Source organism: Rana temporaria, chromosome 3 (genome assembly GCF_905171775.1).
Source record: "Rana temporaria chromosome 3, aRanTem1.1, whole genome shotgun sequence".
Taxonomy (NCBI): Eukaryota; Metazoa; Chordata; class Amphibia; order Anura; family Ranidae; genus Rana; species Rana temporaria.
Genome location: NC_053491.1, coordinates 98795517 through 98818438, shown reverse-complemented (window position 1 = coordinate 98818438; position 22922 = coordinate 98795517). Strand labels below are relative to the sequence as shown.

The window sequence follows — 22922 nt, the reverse complement described above, 5'->3', positions numbered from 1 at the left end:
TCACCCATTTACTGTTGGAATGGGCAATAATTTGATCTATGGAGGCCCTCTTCAACACCTACAAGCCAAGCCCTTAAATCAATTGGCTGGGTGTTTCCCTTCAGGGGGGGAGGGGGGGGGTAGTTTAGTCAAGCTTTTGAGGTACGTGATTCTGCCCAGAGTGGCCGCCCTGCTGTAGTAAATGTGCGTGGGGCAGTCGTCATCTGGTTAAAGTGGGAGTAAACTCCCATCTCTGACTTTTACCTATAGATAGCCTATAATAAGGTGTACCTACAGGTAATGTAAATATCTCCTAAATGCCGTTTAGGAGATATTTACTGTCATGCAGATGATGATGTCATCGGTGCATACGCTCTGAAGGAATGGCCAGCTGAGTGCTTTAATCATATTCGTGGGAGTAAAGTTATCGTGGCTCCGCCCAGTCACACAGCTGGAGTCCGTGGACCTGGAAGGAGATAGAAGCGCCTGCAGCGGTGACAGCTCAGCGCTGGAAAGCGTCATTTTAAGGTAAGTTTAACATAATGTGCAAAGTATGGACAAACACAATGCATTGTAGAAAATGTACATTGAATGCATGCATAGCTCCCAACTGTCCCTGATTTCGAGGGACTGTCCCTGATTTGGAGCAATGTCCCTCTGTCCCTCTTTCCTCCTCATTTGTCCCTCATTTTGGTCTGATCCACATAGTTGTATATAAAATGCACTTTTTATCTATCAAAAAGTGTTCCCCAGTGGTAAACCTTTCATCCAATTTCTAAATCGCTGTATTTGTACATTTTAAAAGCCAATATAAAGGAATAGTAGTCGTAAAAAAAAAAGACCTTGTAGATTTAATTAACCGTTTTTTGGGGTTAATTCTCCTTTAAGGGTGTGTGGCAGGGGGCATGTCCTAACTATGCCTACATACGTTTGTTAGTAGGTGTCCCTCATTCCCATCTCAAAATGTTGGGAGGTATGATGCATGGAGTATAGAAATGCAGCTGTGAGACAGGAAAGTGAACCATGCTATACTATGATGAAGTGAGTGTACACTGTACAGGAATAACAAAATCCTTCCACTAATAATCAGTGCAATGTTTATTTAACACAGACTAATATTCCCATGTCTTCACTTCCATCAAATGCCCAGAAGGTGTCCACATCGAAACAGGCAGGGTGACCGCACAAATAACAGGAAGCCATGTTTACTAAGGGCAAGCCTTTCACTCCCCCTGTGCAGAGACGTTTCTGTCGTGCAGCGACAGCAGTGCCCACACCAAACATGGCGCCCACTCGCTTATCTAGCGCAGCCGCCTTATAGCTTTCCACGCCCCCCTTCTGCCCGGAACTCGGATCTTGCGTGGAGTGTGTTGATGTCCACGAGGGAAAGCCATGCCTGTAAGTTGACAGCTTGTGGCGCACTTTGGGTGCTATCTTTCGCACATGTCCCTGTTAGACGGAGGTGTTTGCGGCATGTTCGCAGGCGGGCGCCGTGTATGGAGCGGCAAAGTGCCGTGATGGACTTGGAGTTAGGCGACGTCACGTGACCCCGTCCTGGGTCCTGCTGACATGTGACAGCTGCAGTGTGGTTGTGTGATCGGCGGGTGTATGGATGATCGGTCAGTGTGTGTGCTGTCCGGGCTGATCTGTGGCTTGTAAACAATACATCGCTGACCGATCACACAGCTCCGATCGCAAGGCCTGCTCATTATTTGAAACGAGTGCCCTGTGATCAGAGAGGACCCACTATTCGTAATATAATATTGTTCACACCCCACCTTCTTTAGGATCATGGATTCAATCTAGATTCACCTTCAGGGGGTATCCCCCTACAGACCACTCTGTACCATATGGATCAGTGCTGGACAGTGTGTGCCAGTCATATACTGGATATTGTATGCCAACACACACTACATTTGTTTTCTCATGGACTCTCAGGGCTGGTTCATACTAAAACATGGTGCAGGAAAGGCGCGTTCCTCTTTTTCCTGCATCACAAGTAAACACGCTGCCCTTGCAAGTCGCATGTGCGTGACATTAAGGCTCTGCCCACACTGGGGTGGCTTCAAAGTCGCCCGAGACTCAAGCCGCACAATGCGGCTTGCAAAGGATTTCTTTATTAGGAGGCAATGCAAGCTGCGCCAAAGTCGCCCCCAAGTAGCGCAGGAACCTTTTTCTAGGTCAGAGCGGCTTGAGTCGCTCAGATCAGAACAGTTCCATTGCACCGCATGGAATGTGACTTGTCAGGCGACCAAGTCGCCCCGTTGTGACCTGTATATGGCACCCCAAACACGTTTGCAGCCACCAAACTGCATGGTACCACAGTACTGTGCGGCACAACCTGGAGGTCTAGTGTAAACCCGTGTTCTATTGAGAAGTGTCTGCGCAGTACATGTTATGGCGATCAGTTGGCGTGACATCCAACACTGCACATGCGCAGATGGCCGGAGGCATTATCTGACGATCTGCAAAGCGCAGAGGAAGAAGGTAATTGTCAGATTTTGCCTCGCTGTTGCAGGGCAGGTTTTGGTGTGCTGCTGAGCGGTGTTCTATCGAATAATGCCTCCGATGGTCTGCATGCGCAACAAAACCCGCCCTGCAACAGCGAGGCAGAATCTGGCAATTGCGTTTTCCCTCTGCGCTTTGCACGTCGTCGGATAATGCCTCAGATGATCTGCGCAGTGTTGACATCACGCCAGCCAATCGTCACATCATTTTGAGCGACGTTGTGCATGCGCAATCTGTCTGAGGCATTATTCGATGGAACACCGGCCACACCATGAATCTGAATGGATGTAAACTGATGCAGTCTGTTTACATCCATTCCATTTATGTCAGTTTTTAGGCAAGAAACCTTTTGTTTATACTTTTGTCACCTCTGATTGGTATACGCATACGTTTTATTTTATTTGGCTTTTCTTATTGTTGACGGTAACCAAAAAAAAAAATACAGATTGATCTTAAATTGGATGTAAACCCCAATATTTTTTTTTTTTGATGTCACAATGTAGAGAATAAGATTTGCTATCATCTGTGCCCAGTCTTGCCACACAGAGTTAAAGGGGTTGTAAAGGTAAACGTTTTTTTTACCTTAATGCTTCCTATGCATTAAGGTAAAAAAACATCTGACGGGGCCGAGTGATAGTCGGCGGCTATGGCCGCCACTGTATCATGGGAGCACGCTCGCAAAAGCTTTCCACCATGCGAGCTCGCATGAAGGTGGAAAGCTTTTGCGAGGAGGAGCCGAGACAGCCACCGAGGGACCCCAGAAGACCGGATTCGGGGCCACTCTGTGCAAAACGAGCTGCACAGTGGAGGTAAGTATAACATGTTTGTTATTTAAAAAAAAAATAATTGTGCCTTTAATGTTCCTTTAATCCAGCTCTGAGCAATCCTTTTTTTTATTGTTCAGTGAAAATTAAGAGACTTCCAGATAAAACCCTGTCTAAATTAAAAGTCCTTTCCTCTCTCCTTGCTTTGAGTGACAGGTTGTTTACATATCTAGCTTGGACATGTTTATCATATATGTTATGTTTATGATAATATGAGGTGATCCACAGTATTAACAGTGAGACATCACCCCTCCCCCACATAACACATCCTGGTAATATACAATGATCACCTCATATTATGATAAACATAACATATGATAAACATGTCCAAGCTAGATATGTACATAACCTGTCACTCAAAGCAAGGAGAGAGGAAAGGACTTTTTATTTAGACAGGGTTTTATCTGGAAGTCTGTTAATTTTCACTGAACAATAAAAGAGGATTGCTCAGAGCTGGATTAACTCTCTGTGGCAAGACTGGGCACAGATGATGGGAAATCTTATACTCTACATTATGACAGCAAATAAATACATTTTTTGGGTTTATATCCACTTTAAAGGAACCAAAGTGCAGACTGATGAGAACTGAGCTAAAGACCGATGTAAACTGAATCAGGTTTTTCTTGGCAAAGACATGACTGAATGGATGACACCCATGTGAATGGACCCTGCAGTGGTAGCATTTTTGTTTTACCACAACACTACATATTCCTGATATGTGTCTGCTGTACTTGTATGAGAAAGTATCTTGTTCTTTGTATTGCTTCCTTCATGTGCAATCCCTGGTAACCCTGCCAGTCCCTCTGCTTGCTTGGTAAAAACTGACTACACTAAGCAGGAGAGCACACAGTGGTCGGTTCTCTAGCTATGCCGGGAACTCTGTGGTCTCCTCTAAGGATGAGCTCCGGCGTGTTCGCAAAGCCTACATGCAGAGCCCGCCAGGAAGTTTGCACGGTGCTACGCTAATCACAGGCCGTGAGATATTGTCCCGATGCGCGGCTGCAGAGATCGGAAAATGTTTCACTGCCTCTGTGATTAGCGCAGCGCCGACTTCATGGCGGGCTCTGCACATGGGCTTTGCGAACACGCCGGAGCTCATCCTTGCTCTCCTCCAATGATCAGACTTGTACTGACACCACCCCCACCTTGCTGCGCAGCCATTCACTGGGCAGCCCATTTATAAGATCACTTTACAATCACATTAAATTAAAATTTTAAACTTTTTTCCCCGCAGATAAGCTGGGGGGGAGTTATTTAGCCGTTTATATTTAATAAAATGGTTGCATTTCCATGTTCTGTGGAAAACCAGATATAGTGAATTCAGGGTCCTGGGTTTAGTAGCACTTTAAAATGTTTGTGAAAAATATGACTGTTCACCGAGTGATTCAAATAGAAGGCAATTGACTATATGAGTTTACATGCAGAGATATGAAATGATTACTGCTGGAGTCTTTGGCAGCTTGTGCTGGGACATGTCTGAACATGTTCACCGTGCTTTGTTTACTGGGCCAGTCCCAAAGTGTAAATTCCACATTGCATGGTGATATGAATAATGTGTTATGGTGAAGGTCCATTATGTCACATATTTGTACTTTTCTAAATAGAATTTATTTTCTACAGCCTATGGACACAAATTTTAAACTTTTAACGTGTGTGTGTGTTTGTTTTTTTGTAAATAGTTTTAAACACCCCTGTGCTCACGCGTAGGATGATGCACGCATCGGTCCCACATGCAAATGTTGGTTGAGGTATCACCACAATGTCAGATCATGGGCAGGAATTCTAGCACCAGACCCACTGTGTAAATCTAAAGTAGTAACCTGTAAACCTTTCACACCGCCACGACTTCGTGCAATTTTGAGGGAATCCCTGTGTAAACTTGAGGTCTATGGACCTCAACTCACATGAAAGTCAGACCAAAGTAGTACAGGCACTACCGTATTTGCCGGCGTGTAAGACGACCCCCTATTTTTCCAGGAAAATTTTGGTTTTGGGATATACTCGCCATACAAGACTACCCCCCCCCCCCTTCCGACTAGTCTTTCTGGAAGCTGAGGGGTAGCCGGAACAACCGCTGACAGAAACAGGCTTTTTTCAAATCTCACTGTGCCATTACATTACATGCCATCATATGCCCCCACTGTGCCGGCCTAGACGATCTCCCTACCTTATATATATATATATTTTTTTTTTTTTTGCAGATTCTGGCTTTCAGGCTGCGGGCATCCATGATTCAAAAGCCGTGCCTTCTCCTTTAGACTGTTCCGTGATAGGCGGAACACAAATTTTCCCAGCAGGGCATCTGTTCATTGTTCTGCCTATCACGGATGCCTTCTCATCCTCGGCCTTGGACGAGAGGACATCCGTGATAGGCGGAACACTGAACAGAGGCCCTGCTGGGAAAATTTGTGTTCCGCCTATCATGGAACAGTCTAAAGGAGAACACAAATTTCTTTATCGTACATCACGGGACACAGAGCGGCATATTCATTACTATATGGGTTATATGGAGTACCTTCAGGTGTTGACACTGGCAATCTCAAACAGGAAATGCCCCTCCCTATATAACCCCCTCCCATAGGAGGAGTACCTCAGTTTTTACGCCAGTGTCTTAGGTGTTAGTCATGGTTTAGCTTGCCTCCGCATCCTTGGGATTAGGTGAGCTACCGGTTCTGTCCAAAAAAGCCTCAGCGCTAAAGTGGTCAGTAACCGGACCCCAAACCCTTGGGGTATAGCCCATAATGCTTTTCTTTTTAGAGAGCTGGACCCTGGGCCCAGAACTTAGAAACCTTTGGGTGCCTAATGTTTTCTGTTGCCAGGGTGCTATATGGGCCCAGGACAGTGGATCCTTCATAGGAACCCAGGGCCTGAAGGTCTAGACATCCCCACGGAGATGGGGGAAGATTGGGCCTCTTGCTTGAAAGTCCTGCGGCATGGAGCAGGTAAGTGAGGGGAAAACTTGCGGAACTTGGTTCTTAGCAGGTTTTTTTCTGGGGGGTCACAGGGGACATGCCTAAAGTTATGCACTGCATCTGGCAAACTAGTCACATATCATAAAGATAGGATGGCTCTATATGTATTATTCCCCATAAGATGTGACCTCCCTTGTAGTGTTGGAAAAGCATTGAGTGGGGCCTGTGTGATATAAAAGTATATATGTGTGTCAGAGAGCTGTGCTTACCTGCAAGCCTCCAGGCGATGCTCCATTCAGTCTTCCTCCTCAGAGCCTGCAAAGCAGGCAAAACGCTGACCTCCTCATGGTTCCAGGCTGCAGGCTGCAGTTTGCTGGAACAGAGAGGTCCCTTCCTCCCAAACCCGGGAGGGGCATTTCCTGTTTGAGATTGCTGGGGGGGGAAGGGCGGGTCAGTGGCTTAAGGAAGGGGCGGCCCTTCCTTGTTTGTTCCATTCAATACTTTGGAACTGGGGAAGAAAGACCAGAGCGGCAGCACGGGGCGCCGAGGACACACAGTGGCCAGAAAGGATATTGCAGTCTTCAGAAGACTGTTTTTCAAGCCTAGAAATAGGCTGTTTCTTTTCCATCTCATAGTTTTTCTTTGCAATACTACTCAGGGGGACAGAATGTTTTTTCTTTCCTGGATTTGAAACAAAAACGAAAAAAAAAAAAAAAGAAAAGTCATCTAGGGGAGAGGAAGCATTTTTTATCCCCCAAACAGGTGTTTGGGCAATTAACTTTTATAGTTCCAAATACCAATAGGTAGCAGGTGTACCTCGGTATTGTACCATGGCATCCGGGTCAGAGGGTACAAGAGGTGGGGATTCCCCCAGAGAGTCTGAGGTCTCGGACAAAGTTATGCCGCTGCTTTCCCCACAGGGAGCCTTGGGGCCATCGGGATCTGGGGCTGGAGCTGGCGCGGGTCAGTCCAACCCTAAGATGGTCACGGACGAGGTATTACTCACCTCTTTAAGAGAGATGGAGAAAAGAATGGGAAAAATGATAGCCACAGCTATGCGGGGCAGTAAACGGATTAGATCTCCGTCGCCCGAGCGCGGACCCTCAGAAGAGGAGGTCCTTTCCTCATGGGAATTGGACGACCTCTTGGACAAGGACCAAGTAGGTTCAGGGATCGAAGATCCGGATACAGAGGAGTCTGGAGCAGTCTCCCAAGGGGAGAGCTGGTGGATTCAAGCCTTAACGGACTTGGTCCATAATGCATTCAACTTGCCAGTACCAGATCTCCAGGTGTCTACGGTTTCAGCTTTGGGCTCACTGAGGGCGCCTCAAAGCAATGCAGTATTTCCGATCCACCCTCTACTAGAGGGAGTTTTGTTCCAAGATTGGAACAAGCCAGATAAAATCTTCTTACCACCTAAAAGATTCTCTGCCCTATATCCTATGGAAGATAAATTTTCCAAGAAATGGGCTACTCCTGCAGTGGACGCAGCCATCTCATGTATTAACAAATCATTAACATGCCCTGTAGAAAACATACAGGTATTCAAGGATCCAGTTGATAAACGCTTGGAAGCACTACTTAAGAACTCCTTCACTACTGCAGGGGCAGTAGTACAGCCAGCCGTGGCTGCGATTGGGGTTGCTCAAGCATTATCGGATCAAGTTAAGCAGATGCTTAAACTTATTCCTGCCCAGCAGGCAGAAGAATTTTCGGATGTCCCTAGGGCCATATGTTTTACAGTAGACGCAATTAAGGATTCTATCCAGCAAGCGTCACGTTTATCGTTATCCCTTATCCATATGAGAAGACTCTTATGGTTAAAAAGCTGGGAGGCCGAGCCCCCATGCAAGAAGCTCCTGGTAGGGTTCCCCTTCCATGGAGGACGACTCTTCGGAGAAGACCTAGATAAATACATTCAAACCATTTCAAATGGCAAAAGTACTCTCTTGCCAACTAAGAGGAAGTTTCAGGGGCCTGCGTTTAAACGACAGTACTCCCCTGGGCAGGGGCCCTCTAATGCCAAACAGTATCGACGGCCTCCTGCGAAAGCAAACTTCAGCTTCAACAGCAAATCACAAGGACAGGCTGCTAGAGGCAGAAAGCAGTGGGTTCGCAAACCAGCAAAACCAGCCCCCAAGCCGACCTTATGAAGGGACGCCCCCACCCACGAAGGTGGGGGGAAGGCTGCGACTCTTTTCAGAGGTTTGGGAAGCCAGCATTCCCGACGAGTGGGTACGGTCTTCCGTGGCCACGGGCTACAAATTAGATTTCCTAAGGTTTCCTCCTCTTCATTTCCAGGAGTCGAGGATTCCAAACGATCCGGAGAAAGGAGCCGCATTAATGTCGGCATTAAATCATCTACTTTCCCAGGAAGTAATAGTAGAGGTACCAGTCCTGGAACAGGGGCTAGGTTTCTACTCCAACCTATTCATCATCCCGAAGTCCAATGGAGATGTCAGGCCAATTTTGGACCTAAAGATGGTAAATACATACCTAAAGATCCGCTCATTTCGGATGGAATCCGTGCGGTCAGCAGCTACCACACTCCAAAAGGACGACTTCATGGCGTCCATAGACATAAAGGATGCCTACCTTCATCTTCCAATTTATCAGCCACATCAAAAATATCTACGCTTCATGGTGGCTTCGCGTCACTTCCAATTCGTGGCGCTTCCCTTCGGGTTGGCTACGGCCCCCCGGGTGTTCACGAAGGTCCTAGCTCCAATCCTAGCCAAACTAAGGATCCAAGGGGTCACGATCCTAGCATACCTGGACGACCTCCTAGTCATAGATCACTCGTCTCCCGGCTTGGAGCGAGCAGTGGCCCTCACGGTCCAATACCTCGAAGTTCGGCTGGGTCCTAAATCGAGAAAAGTCAGCTTTCCTGCCCACAAGGCAGTTGGAATATCTCGGCATGAGATTAGACACAGAACAACAAAGAGTGTTTCTACCTCTGAGGAAGGTCAAAGCCATCAAGGAATTAATCCTACTGGTTCTAAGCAAGAAGGAACCGACTATTCGCCTATGTATGAGGTTACTAGGCAAGGAATTAATCCTACTGGTTCTAAGCAAGAAGGAACCGACTATTCGCCTATGTATGAGGTTACTAGGCAAGATGGTGGCCACATTCGAGGCGGTACCATACGCCCAGAGCCACACTCGCATCCTGCAGGCAGCCATCCTGTCAGCATGGAGCAGAAGGCCACAGGCCTTGGATATCCCGTTGCCGCTCTCATCAAGAGTCCGACAAAGTCTGTGTTGGTGGTTAGACCCTCAGAATCTACTGAAGGGGAAGTCTTTCAGCCCAGTGGCTTGGAAGATAGTGACCACAGACGCCAGCCTGACGGGCTGGGGAGCAATTTTGGATGGTTGCACTCGCCAAGGTACTTGGGCAACGCCAGAGAAGCAGTTGCCCATCAACATCTTGGAGCTCAGAGCTGCTCGACTAGCCCTCAGGGCTTGGACGTCAAAATTGCAGGGGTTCCCGGTGAGAATTCAATCAGACAATGCCACGGCCGTGGCATACATAAATCACCAAGGGGGAACCAGGAGTCAAGCCGCTCAGAGAGAGGTGAGCTTGATTCTCCTATGGGCAGAGGCTCATGTGCCCTTCATATCGGCAATATTCATTCCAGGAGTGGACAACTTTCAGGCGGACTTCTTAAGCCGCCAGACTCTTTTGCCGGGGGAATGGTCTCTGCATCCACAAATCTTTCAAGCACTCTGCCAAAGATGGGGAGTGCCGGACGTGGATATCATGGCATCGAGACTCAACAAGAAGCTAGACAGGTTCATGTCCCGCTCAAGGGATCCAATGGCCTGCGGAACCGATGCGTTGGTTTGCCCTTGGCATCGGTTCAAACTTCTTTATGCGTTTCCCCCGCTCCAGTTACTACCCCGCCTGCTGCGCAGGATCCGGGTGGAGCACATACCAGTCATCCTGGTAGCTCCAGCATGGCCCAGAAGGGCATGGTACTCACTAATCTTAAGGATGGTAGTGGGAGACCCTTGGACTCTTCCTCTACGGCCAGACCTGCTATCGCAAGGTCCGATCCTCCACCCTGCCTTACGGCATCTAAATTTGACGGCCTGGAAGCTGAATCTCTGATTCTCAGGGGTAGAGGTCTGTCTCAGAAAGTAATCTCTACCCTAATCAGAGCCAGGAAACCGGTCTCTAGGGTGATTTATTACAGGGTCTGGAAGGCCTATGTAGGCTGGTGTGAGTCCAAGCGATGGCTTTCTCGCAAATTTACCATCGATAGAGTATTAAGTTTTCTCCAGCTAGGAGTGGATAAAGGATTGGCATTAAGCACAATCAAAGGACAGATTTCTGCTCTGTCAGTGTGGTTTCAGCGGCCGCTGGCCACCCACTCGCTGGTTAAGACCTTCCTTCAAGGGGTCTTACGTATTAAACCTCCAGTTAAATCCCCGCTTTGCCCGTGGGATTTAAACCTTGTTCTGTCAAGTTTACAGAAACAACCGTTTGAGCCGTTGGCTGAAATTCCTTTGGTTTTACTGACAAGAAAGTTAGTATTTTTGGTCGCCATAGTTTCCGCAAGAAGAGTATCGGAACTGGCGGCCTTATCCTGTAAGGAACCATATCTTATTTTTCATAAGGACAGGGTCGTTCTCCGCCCTCATCCTTCCTTCCTACCGAAGGTTGTATCCAGTTTTCATTTGAACCAGGATTTGGTATTACCATCCTTCTTCCCTAAACCTACTTCCAGAAAGGAAGGGTTGCTGCATACCTTGGATATCGTCAGGGCCATGAAGGCCTATCTTAAAGCTACAGAGAAGATCCGGAAAACGGATGTGTTGTTCATTTTACCGGATGGGCCCAAGAAGGGGCAGGCAGCTGCAAAGTCCACCATCTCGAGGTGGATTAAGCAGTTAATCACTCAGGCTTACGGCTTGAAAGGGTTGCCTCCTCCAGTATCATTAAAGGCTCATTCTACTAGGGCCATGGGCGCCTCCTGGGCAGCACACCACCAGATCTCTATGGCTCAAGTTTGCAAGGCGGCAACCTGGTCTTCTGTCCACACGTTTACAAAATTCTACCAGTTGGACGTAAGAAGGAAGTCTGATACAGCCTTTGGGCAGGCAGTGCTGCAGGCTGCAGTTTGAGACCCTCGGATTCCGGGGGCTCCTCTTTTTTGAGTTAAATTTAAAATTTAAGATTATTTTTCTCAACTAAGTTGGATTTATTATGATTTGAGTATTCTCTAAATTAAATCCTTTTGTCTTGGAGATGTTCTCCCTCCCCTCATTGTGAGCATTGCTTTGGGACATCCCATATAGTAATGAATATGCCGCTCTGTGTCCCGTGATGTACGATAAAGAAAAAGGGATTTTTAATACAGCTTACCTGTAAAATCCTTTTCTTGGAGTACATCACGGGACACAGAGCTCCCACCCCTCTTTTTGGGGACCATTTTGGGAGGCATACTGCTTGCTACAAAACTGAGGTACTCCTCCTATGGGAGGGGGTTATATAGGGAGGGGCATTTCCTGTTTGAGATTGCCAGTGTCAACACCTGAAGGTACTCCATATAACCCATATAGTAATGAATATGCCGCTCTGTGTCCCGTGATGTACTCCAAGAAAAGGATTTTACAGGTAAGCTGTATTAAAAATCCCTTTTTTTCCAGCAGGGCCTCTGTTCAGTGTTCCGCCTATCACGGATGTCCTTTCGTCCAAGGCCGAGGATGAGAAGGCATCCGTGATAGGCAGAACACTGAACAGAGGCCCTGCTGGGAAAATTTGTGTTCCGCCTATCGCAGAACAGTCTGAGGAGGAGGCGCGGCTTTTAAATCATGGATGCCCGCAGCCTGACGGCGACTGTCATTGGCGTATAAGATGACCCCCGACTTTGGATGCATTTTTTTGCATCCAAAAGGTCGTCTTATACGCCGGAAAATACGGTACGGTATATGAATGGTTATAGTGTGTACTGTAAAGGCCCGTACACACGATCCAATTTTTACGCCAATAATTGTCTGGACGTGTTGTGTCAACCGCGTGTATGCTCCACAGTACAAAAGCACATGCTCCCAACCAATGCTAAACATCAGACAACAATAGCAGAAGTTGCCCAAAGGGTGGCAGCAAAGAACTAAAAAAAAATACGCGTGGTTTGGTGTGGCTAAAAATGTTCTGCCATCTGTATGCAGTTCGCGTCCAACGCCCTTCGAACAAAAATCCACAGACAAGTCAGATGGAAGTCTCATCGTGTGTATGATGCTCCAGTAATGGTTTTTTATGGTGCGTGGAAAACCTCTTCATCTGGCTGCATTCCAGTGAAAAGTTAATGCCATAAAACAATGAAGTCATTGCTGAGGTTAATGATTACTATATAGATGATATAAGATGTGTTGCCTTCTCTTCCAGTTTAGTCATCAGAAAAGTTGCATTAGTTTTATATTATATTGCACACAATCGGAGGAACAGCGTAGTGTTTTTTTTATTTTTTTTTTTTCTCAGCATGGTAAATACGTTATTGATGATATTTGTTACCTTTTTGTGACACCTATGCAAAAATCACAGCTGACGACATCTTTAGGTAACTTCAGATACCTTTTGCGTGTTCTCATTGGGGATACAAATGTATTTTTGATTCTTTTCAGCTGGCCAAAGATTTACTGCATCCGTCCTCTGATGAGGAGAAGACTAGACATAAGAAGAAGAGGTTGGTACAGAGCCCAAACTCCTACTTTATGGATGTTAAATGCCCAGGTAAGACCAATCCCCTGTTTTATACATTTTTAGAAGAAATGGTGGGGGGCAGTGACCAGGCATCCCAACAGATGTTTTTGGTAAGAGGACAAAATGAGGGCACTTGTGCATTCCTGTAACCCAGAATTGGCCAACGATGGGCTAAAGCCTGCTATCAACTGATATCGCAGAGCTGCTTCAGCCTCTATATCCAGACAATGTCAGGATCCACCTAGATGCCGGATTAGCAGCCGATTTAGCCTTTCAGCATGTTGCTGAGAGCCTGAGCCAGCTGTCCCCATTCCCTCTCCTGCCTGAGCACCAGAGGGGCAGAGCACAGAGCGGACCTGAGAACTGAGCAATCGGTGGCCACGTGATCGCTCCATTCTTGGGCTTGGAGCCGACAGGGGACTGCTGCAGTGTGTTTGTGTGTGTTTTTTTTTTTTTTTAAATACCCATTGCACCATTTTAACCACTTCACGCGGGCCGCACGACTATTTACATCCGCAAAATGGCACGGACAGGCAGAAGGGCGTATATATACGTCCTTGCCTTCTAGCGGGTGGGGGGTCCGATCGGGACCACCCCCCCGCTGAGGGCGGATTCCCTCGGGGAGCGATCCGGGACGACGGCGCGGCTATTCGTTTATAGCCGCTCCGTCGCGACCGCTCCCCGGAGCTGAAGAACGGGGAGAGCCGTGTGTAAACACGGCTTCGCTGTGGCGGCGCATCGATCGTGTCATCCCCTTTATAGGGGAGACACAATCGATGACGTCAGACCTACAGCCACACACTAGGTGAAGCCCAAACTGCAACTGTCATTTTCACAATAAAGAATGCAATTTAAATGCATTTTTTGCTGTGAAAATGACAATGGTCCCAAAAATGTGTCAAAATTGTCCGAAGTGTCCGCCATAATGATCGCTGCCATTAGTAGTAAAAAAAAAATAATTAATAAAAATATCCCCTATTTTGTAAACGCTATAAATTTTGCGCAAACCAATCGATAAACGCTTATTGGGGTTTTTTTTTTTTTTTTTAACAAAAATAGGTAGGATACGTATCGGCCTAAACTGAGGGGAACATTTTTTTTTTTTTTATAGGTTTTTGGGGGATATTTATTATAGAAAAAAGTAAAAAATATTGAATTTTTTTTCAAAATTGTCGCTCTATTTTTGTTTATAGCGCAAAAAATAAAAACCGCAGAGGTGATCAAATACCACCAAAAGAAAGCTCTATTTGTGGGGAAAAAAGGACGCCAATTTTGTTTGGGAGCCACGTCGCACGAGCGCGCAATTGTCAAAGCGACGCAGTGCCGAATTGTAAAAACGCCTTTGGGCATTTAGCAGCATATTGGTCCGGGGCTTAAGTGGTTAATTGTGTGCTGTTGCCATGCTTGTCACAAAAGCAGTGTACATATTACTAAACCACTTGAGCTCCAGAAGCTTTTACCCCTTTTCTGACCAGGGCCGCTTTTGTTATTCAGCACTGCAATACTTTAACTGACAATTGCACAGTCATGCAACACTGTAAACAAATATAAATGTTATATTATTAAAATAAATTTTTATAACATTTTCTTGAAACAAATGGAGCTTTCTTATATTGGTATTTTATCACCACTGGGTTTTATTTTTTGCTATATAAACAAACGTTTTGAAAAAAGAAACCCAACATTTTTTACTTTGTTTGTAAAAAGTATCCAATAAAATGTCTTGATAAATTTAGGTCAAACTTCTGCTACATGTCTGGTTAAAAAAAATCGGCATTTTATATATTGGTTTTGTGTGAAAGTCATAGCGTTTACAAACGATTGTATATGTAAAATTATATCTCTATCGAAAAATGAATCGGTACTGATTTGTCTTTTCTTGAGGCCCTTAAAATTCCAGGACTGTGTGTGTGTGTGTGTGTGTGTGTGTGTGTGTGTATATGTATATATGTATGTGTGTGTGTGTGTGTGTGTGTGTGTGTGTGTATATATATATATATATATATATATATATATATATATATATATACCCCCGCTAAATGACCCATTTTTGTATAGCAACAGTCTGAGGTACTTTAGTAGGAGGCATGGTGAGGCTAAATTGCATACATGTACGTGATTCAACTTGTCCGCTCCATTCGCTGTAAATGTCCTGCGGTCGGCAAATTGTTTTAATGTATTTCTAAAACCCCAAAAAATAAATGTTTTAATAACTTTTTTTTTTGGCCATCTGTAGCCCATTGGTGAGATATTCCTTTACTTCCCTATAGACAGAACAGGAAATGACAGAAAAGCTTTTCAAAGTGAGGAAAATCTCCTCAGGCAGATGTCACCCAACTTGCAAATGCAGGATTTTTCCCTCCCTTTTAGTACTGGTGACCATGGCCTTTAGGACAAGAAGAGAGTGAACACCGACAACAGCAAAATCCCTCCAAGGGTTCTAATTCTTCACCACACCATTCAAACCTGAGACCCCTTTCAAACTGAGGGCGTATTGCAGGCGCTATAGCATTAAAAGTAGCGCCTGCAATCCGCCCTTAGTGTTGCTCTATTGTCTGTTGCTCCCCCGCAGCCTCTAGACCGAAAATGGAGAAATCCTAGATCGCTCAGTTCTCCGGTGACTGACAGTTGTAAATAGCTTGCTGTAAATGTATATACCTACCTATTCAGCTGAACGGTAATGATTACCTTAACTTGTTGTTTTAATGTAGTTATGTTTTTTTTGTTTTGTTTTTCAGGCTGCTATAAGATCACTACTGTATTCAGCCATGCACAGACGGTTGTCCTTTGTGTAGGATGCTCGACAGTCCTGTGCCAGCCCACAGGTGGAAAAGCCAGGCTCACAGAAGGTAACTGTCAGTTTCTAAACTCCTTTTGAGAATACCAAGTTTGAATTCTGGACAATGGGATTTTTTTTCATTCATTAAGGGTCACAGGATTCAGTTTTTCTGGGAAAATTGGTTTCTACTGCTAACAGGAGGTATAGAACACCCAAAAAAGTTGGCCGGCCAGGTATAACCCCCTCCTACTCCCAGCACATGCTTCACTTGTTTTGTCCCTGCTGCTCAGCTGGGATCCTTGTGCAGCTGCCTGGATCGCTATATACATAGTAATTGGCTTTAGAGCCTTTACCTGGACCCTGCTGGACTGAAGCTGACAAATGAATACTGGCAGTGATTTGGGGGTGGAGGAGGTTGGGTTAGAGGATACTGTATGTGCATGGGAGTGTTTTGGGAGGATGGAGGACTTGTCCTAGAAGGTGGGGGAGATAGTTGGAAATTAAATCTGACCACCCTCGCTCCAAAAATGTCCCCCTGCACATGCAGTATCCTCTTACCCAAACTCCCCCACCCCCAAAGAGAGATGTTGGCTGCTACATAAGGGACAATCTAGGCACATCACTAAAGATGTGGAGCAACCACAGTAATGCAACATGCCAAGCAAGTTACTGGAGCCATCTGGCAGAACCAGATCACATGGTACTACTGAACCATATGATCTGGTGCAGGTAAACGCATTACATTTGTGACCTGTGTTTTGGGCTATCATTGAGTTAACATTGACACCCACTGCAGATCGCAACTGTGTAGCTTCCTGCACTGTGTGTTGGTGTGAACTGGCCCTTAGTCCAGATTTGTGGGATTTTGTTCTGATCTCAGGAAGGTCCCACAAAAAGCAGTACAGATGGGATGTATTGCTGATTTGATTGTGTTTGAGGGGGGGCACCAAAATGCACCTCGCCTGTCTAGACAAAAAGCCTTGCACTCGCCCTGAGAGACCTGGTCACCTCCAGCCATATTTTCCTCTCCTGGTTTCATTTTTTTTTTTTTTTCATTTTTTTTTTTCTAATTAAGTTGTCTCTGTTAAGCAGTGCAACATGTCTGATCTCAAGTGCAAACAGAGCAGTCCTGCCAAGTCAGGTTTTTTTTCAGCTAATTATCAACCAAGTTTCAGGTCTACCTGTAGTGACCGCCCTCAGGAACTAAACTACAGCCTGTTTTTGTTGTCCTCTACTTGAGTCCAAACACTTTTTGGTGTCTTTCTTGGCTTTTTTTGGTATGGCAACTCCCTATCATCCAGGAAGGGGGTGGCTATTGGACCCGTTTTTGAGGAAGCAACTATCAAGAAGTGGGCCGTTCCATTGTGGATCTGATGTTCTCTTATCTTCTTAAAACTTATGCAGAGAACTCTTTGGATGAAATGTTGGTCTGTGGAACAGTAATGCAAAAAAACACTTGTGCGTGGCTTTTTTGGTGCTTCCATTATTTGCACTAATAAAGCATGTCGCTGGTGATGAGTACCCATTTACCCCAGCAAAAAAAGCCTAAGCCACAAACTGGTAAGGCTTCTTCATCCTCTAAGGCCAAGAAGAGTTCCTTTTCATTTCTTTTGCTTCAACCTCCGAGGCCCGACCCAAACTCTGTTAAATCACAAAGTCCATACCCCTAAAACTTTAAAATCTACAGATAAAGCCCCCCCCCCCCCACTTTAGCGTGTGTGTGTGTATTCCTATGCTAAAGTGGACTTGTTTGTAGACTTGAAAGTATTTTGGTCTTTGCAAAAACTGTTAGAAAGCATCTTGGAAGCTTGTGCTAGAGTTGTAGAGTTACAAGTTAGAATCCTCCTCTCTCCCCTTTTCCATCTTCATGTTGTCCAATCTGCCTGTGTTGCCGCACAGACTACACTACCCATTTTTGTTTATATGCAGTATTCTCGGACTAAAGTAACACGGCCCACATTGGGTACACAATGCTAGTGAGCAAATACACTTGTTTAGCACACTCGTATGCCCTTTTTGTTTTCATTGCTGCACAGACTAGTAGACCTCCTCCATTCTGCTTTTACATATCTTCAGGGCGAAGAAATTATTCATCAGCACAAGGGGTTCAAGGTTGTACTCCCACCTTTTCACTGTACCAAAGCTAAAAGGTGGCATTTGACCTATTTACTAAAGCCTGAAAGCTTTAAATGTCTTCAAATCTGAAAAATGTTCCATGGAATCCAGAAGATCTGTCGGTCTCCCTCCATCACAGGATTTCAAGGCTCTATGGACATCAGGGATGCATACTTGCACGTCACTATCTTTCCAGTACTTTTAACACTACCTCCAATTTGCTACAGGAACACAACACTGACAGTTTTCAGCCATACCGTCTGGTCAGTCTTCCTCAACCGACGAGTTCACAAAAGTTTTAGCACCCCTGCTAGCAATGCCACAATCCCAGGGTATTCACATTGTGAATATCTGTACGACCTCCTACTAAGGGAGCAGTCGGCACAAATACTGACAATGTGAGGCTGACAGTCCTGACTGATTGGATCCTAAACCTTCAGAACTCAGCGCTGTAGCCGACATGTCTTTTTGGAGTATCTGAGTCTCATCCTGGACAAAGCTCAAGCCAGAGTTTTTCTGTCTCAAGAACTTCTAATTCTTCACTCTCAGACTGTACAGTTCATAAACTGTAGAATTCTAGGCTTGATTCCACCCCAGGCCCCTTCAACACACTGTCATGGGATAAATAGGTTTAGTCTCTAGATCAGTGTTTCTCAACTCCAGGCCTCAAGGTGCCCCAACAGGTCATGTTTTCAGGCTTTCCATTATTTTGCACAGGTAATTTGATCAGTTTCACTGCCTTTGGTAAGTACCACAGCTGTTTCATCTCAGGGAAATCCTGAAAACATGACCTGTTGGGGTGCCTTGCCTTGAGCACTGGAGTTGAGAAACGCTGGTCTAGAGGATTCCCCAATTTGCATTTGAACCGAAAGGCCAGGAAGTCTACATTTGGTGTCCTTGACATTCTCTCCCCCCCCCCCCCCCCCCCCCCCACGACACAGGTCCTGGCAACTTGAATACAGGGTGAGCTGTTCACTTTTTTGGGTTGAAGGATTGCTGACTGACAAAATCTGCCTGCCATGTATGCTCGGCTGACAAGGCTGGAATGTGGCGGTCAACCAAGCATTCAATGTACCTCTTGCCACAGCAAGATTTCTCCTGGTTTCTTCCTGATTGATGTACACCACCGCTGCAGTGTTGTCCAACTGAATCCAGACTGGATGATTTTCCAGCAGGGTGGTGCAATGCTTCATAGATAGCCAAATCATCCAAAGCTACAGGATGTTGATCAGAAGATTAGAGCGGTTATTCTTGGTTACTTTTTTTTTTTTTTTTGCCAGTGTCCATTTCTCCTGTAAGATGGCAGTAAATACAGTGAATTTATGATTACACTATCGTTTGTTACTGATATTTGTTAAAGTGGTTCTAAAGCCTATACCTTTTTTCTTTTTAATGCATTCCCTACCTTCTCACCCCCTTATACCTGGCTCGATCCTTCTCTCCCTCTTCACATAGAGATTAAGAGGTAGCAGCAGGAGCCATTGGCAGCCACGCTGTCTGTTTCAATAGATGCAGACAGCATGGCTCAGGACTGAGCTTGCATGTATGCCATGAAGCTGCTTCCTGTGGTGGCACACTGAGAAGAGGTTTGGGGCTTTTCTTGTTTAAAAAATAAAAATAAACACTTTACAGTGACTATAAACTTTGTGTGTGGGGGGGGGGGGGGGATTTGGTTGCATTACAGAAGATCCTGGGTACCAAATGCACATTATGGAGTACATGTGACATTCACTAAGTACTACAGGTGTAATTGCTGTAACTTAAAAGGCATGCATCAGAAGGATTCACATGCACTGAATGTTTGGTGAATGTCAGTCACTGCGTTTCTACATACGCCTGTTGAAGGTACCTGGAATTTGTGGAAAGTCAGTATACATTTATTTTTTGGGAGCACAGACTTGCTTGGTGATGACAAGTTAAAACGTGCCAAAGTAACCGCATGTACAGACTTTTTTTTTTTTTTTTTTTTTTTTTATATATATATCCTTGTATTGATCAAGCAAAACTGACTGTACACTATCTTTACAGGTTGTTCTTTCAGACGAAAGCAACACTAAATTCTTCATCTTCGTTTCTGTGACATGCTGCCGCACCTTGCAGATTGCCCCTCAGGATGATTCGCCTTATGTCCTGCTTGCACCACTTTCTTCACTGTGGTATATTACGTCTGTCTTGTTGGCTTTTGTAATTCAGGGAGATTTTTTGCAGTTGAAGTTTGATTATGTGCAAACCATTTCCTAAATAAATAAAACCTTTACAATTGACTACTTTGTGTCATGTTGTGATTAATGTTACGGTATATTTGTAGATATACAGTGGGTATAGAAAAGAATCGGCCCTCCTTAAAATCACCTTTTTTGCTTTTGCAGCTGTATTTTCTTATAGCATCCAAGTAAAAGAACACCATGTCAGAAAAAATTTCAACAGAATCGCTGACTAGGAGCCGCTTAGTAATTTGGGTTCTCTGTTGTACACCTGGACTCATCTGGTTGAGTAGAAGTTACTGCGCACACTTATAAAAATACAAGGACCTCCTCCCGTGTAGCTAATTGCCTTCTCAATAGCACACAAAGCTGTTTGACTGTCAACTATGATCTGCTGTGGTCACTTTGATTGGCTCAGCATAAAGAGTTTTCCTGGAGCATTTCAGTCCCTCGTATTGCAAACCATCATCTATAGGTGGCAAGGCACAGTCAAAGGATCCCTGGGATAAAGTTGTGGACAGGCACAATGCCAGATGGATAAAAAATAAAATTCGAATGTTTTGTCAATGCCTAGAAGCGCAGTAAAGTCTATTAAGTAGAAGAAGGTATTTGGTACAACACAGACCCTCCCTGGATCAGGACGTCAATCCAAACTGGATGACAGAGCCAGAAGGAAACTGATCAGAGAAGCTACAAGAGGCCTACAGCAACTCTGAAGCAGTTGCAGGGATTTTTGACCAGGAGTGGTCATTGTGTGCATGTGACAATATCACAAATTCTCCACAAATGTGGCTTGTATGGGAGGGTTGCAAACAAAAAAGTTGCTCCTCAAGAAAGGCCACATGCAGTCATGACTGAACTTTGCCAAAATGCACCTTGAAGATTCTAAGGCAACATGGAAAATGGTGTTCTGGTCAGATAAAACTAAAATTGTAGTATTTGACCTCTACACCAAACTATGTCTGGTGGAAATCAAATGCAGCTCGCCACCATCCAAATAACACCATTCCTACAGTAAAGCATGGAGGTGCTAATATCCTGTAATGGGGTGTTTCTCTGTAGCAGGGACTGGAGCACTTGTCAGGATAGAAGGAACAAATAATGGGGCAAAATACTGTTGAATGCTTGAGGATAATCTGCTGCCATAAAGTTGTCAATGGGAAGGTTTACCTTCAACATGACACTAACCCAAAGCACACAGCAAAAATAACCACACATTGGTTTCAAGGCGAAAAAGGGAATGTCCTTGCGTGGCTTAGTCAGAGCCCAGACCTAAACCCCATTTGAAAATCTGTGGAATCACTTGAAGACTGAGGACCACAAATGATCGCCATCAGATTTAACTGAACAGAGCTGATGATGTTAATCCAGGTTTTGTGCTGGAGATCCCTCCCATCAACTTTTTCCTTAAAAAAAAAACAAAACAAAAAACTTGTAACTGCTGACTTTTAATACTCATCTGTCCCAGGATCAAGCGTTGTGCTCACCAAAGCCATTTTTTCCATCAGTCTTCTGTTTCCAGTGCCAACGTCTCAACTGTGGGCTGTGACGGCTTGTGGCTTCTGTTGGTCATTGTGAAAGGTCCTGTAGTCTTCTGAGACTTGTGATGTGACATGTTCCAGAAGAATGCAGGGGTGGCATTTGTATTAGAACTTACACTCTGGTGATCAGAGTAGGAGCAATGGACCTGTCAAAACCAGGTTATCATTACTAAAAGAGGAGGTCTTAAGTGGAACTTCCCCTTTTGGGTGTTGCTCTCCTTTGAGTATGGAGGAACAGCCACGTGATCTTTCATCAGCTTTTATATGGATCCTGGATTAACTACTAATCTTCCTATCTCCCCAAATAATGGAGATTTTGAAGGGCAGACATATTTGGCATCTGTCTGTCCCCATAGATACAGTGGTGAACAGAGTCGGTGTTTTTTTGGACAGTTTCCTATCAGATTGTTGGATTTTGGCACAGAGCACGGGTGTACAGCATCCACTGATATATCATTTATGGACTATATTCAATAATACAGCATATATATATATATATATATATATATATATATATATATATATATATATATATATATATATATTATATATATATATAAAATTTTTTTTTTTTTATGTCAAATTGGCGGTATAGCGGCGCTAAAAATAGCAGCGCTATACCGTCGGATTTGCAGCGGGATTCGGCCGGTAGCGGTGTGGTATTACCCCCGCTAGCAGCCGATAAAGGGTTAATCCCGCCCGCAATGCGCCTCTGTAGAGGCGCATTGCGGGCGGTATTGCCGCGGTTTCCCATTGTTTTAAATGGGAAGGAGCGGTATACACGCAGCTCCTCTCACCGCTCCAAAGATGCTGCTAGCAGGAGATTTTTTTCTCTCCTGCCAGCGCATTGCCTCAGTGCGAAAGCCTTTGGGCTTTCACATTGAGTATGCAGTGCAGGAGTTTTTCAGGTGGTATAGCAGCGCTATTTTTAGCGATGTACCGCCTGAAAAACTCCTCAATGTGAAAGGGGTAGCACGATTTTTCTATTTCTTATTAGCTACAGCCATTGTTCTCTCATTCTTGTCCAAGCACCTGGCTACAAATGTTTTTTTGTGTTTAGGTATACTTTAGAGCTGCACAATTAATCGTTAGACTCAAGATCGTAATTCTACCCCACTCGCGATCTTAAAGCATTGTTAAAGGAAAAAACAAACAAAACAGGCAGCCTGTCAAGTTTATCACATTGCTTAGGTGGAGATAAAGAAACATTTTGTAATTGCAGATCGATGGAATGAACTTCTATCTGTAAACGAGGGCAGTTTAATTACTTAAAGCGGGAGTTCACCCAATTCTTTTTTTTTTTTTTTTTTTTTTTCTATTTTCCCCCTAGCTTCATGCTCGTTTTGTCTAGGGG

General features: G+C 45.0%; 1 protein-coding gene across 1 annotated transcript; it reads left to right on the top strand.

Moving 5' to 3' along the window:
- The first annotated feature begins 1267 nt into the window (after positions 1-1267).
- On the top strand, positions 1268-20087 carry RPS27L (ribosomal protein S27 like). The gene is made up of 4 exons (XM_040343072.1): positions 1268-1377; positions 12851-12959; positions 15668-15778; positions 19852-20087. Exons 1-4 carry the CDS (start codon positions 1372-1374, stop codon positions 19878-19880), a joined length of 255 nt encoding a protein of 84 aa, XP_040199006.1. The 5' UTR covers positions 1268-1371; the 3' UTR covers positions 19881-20087.
- The last annotated feature ends 2835 nt before the right edge of the window (positions 20088-22922 follow it).

Coding starts and splice junctions, on each gene's coding strand:
- RPS27L (XM_040343072.1), top strand. Junction 12,960..15,667: donor TATGGATGTTAAATGCCCAG/GTAAGACCAATC, acceptor TTTGTTTTTCAG/GCTGCTATAAGATCACTACT. Junction 15,779..19,851: donor AAAAGCCAGGCTCACAGAAG/GTAACTGTCAGT, acceptor CTATCTTTACAG/GTTGTTCTTTCAGACGAAAG.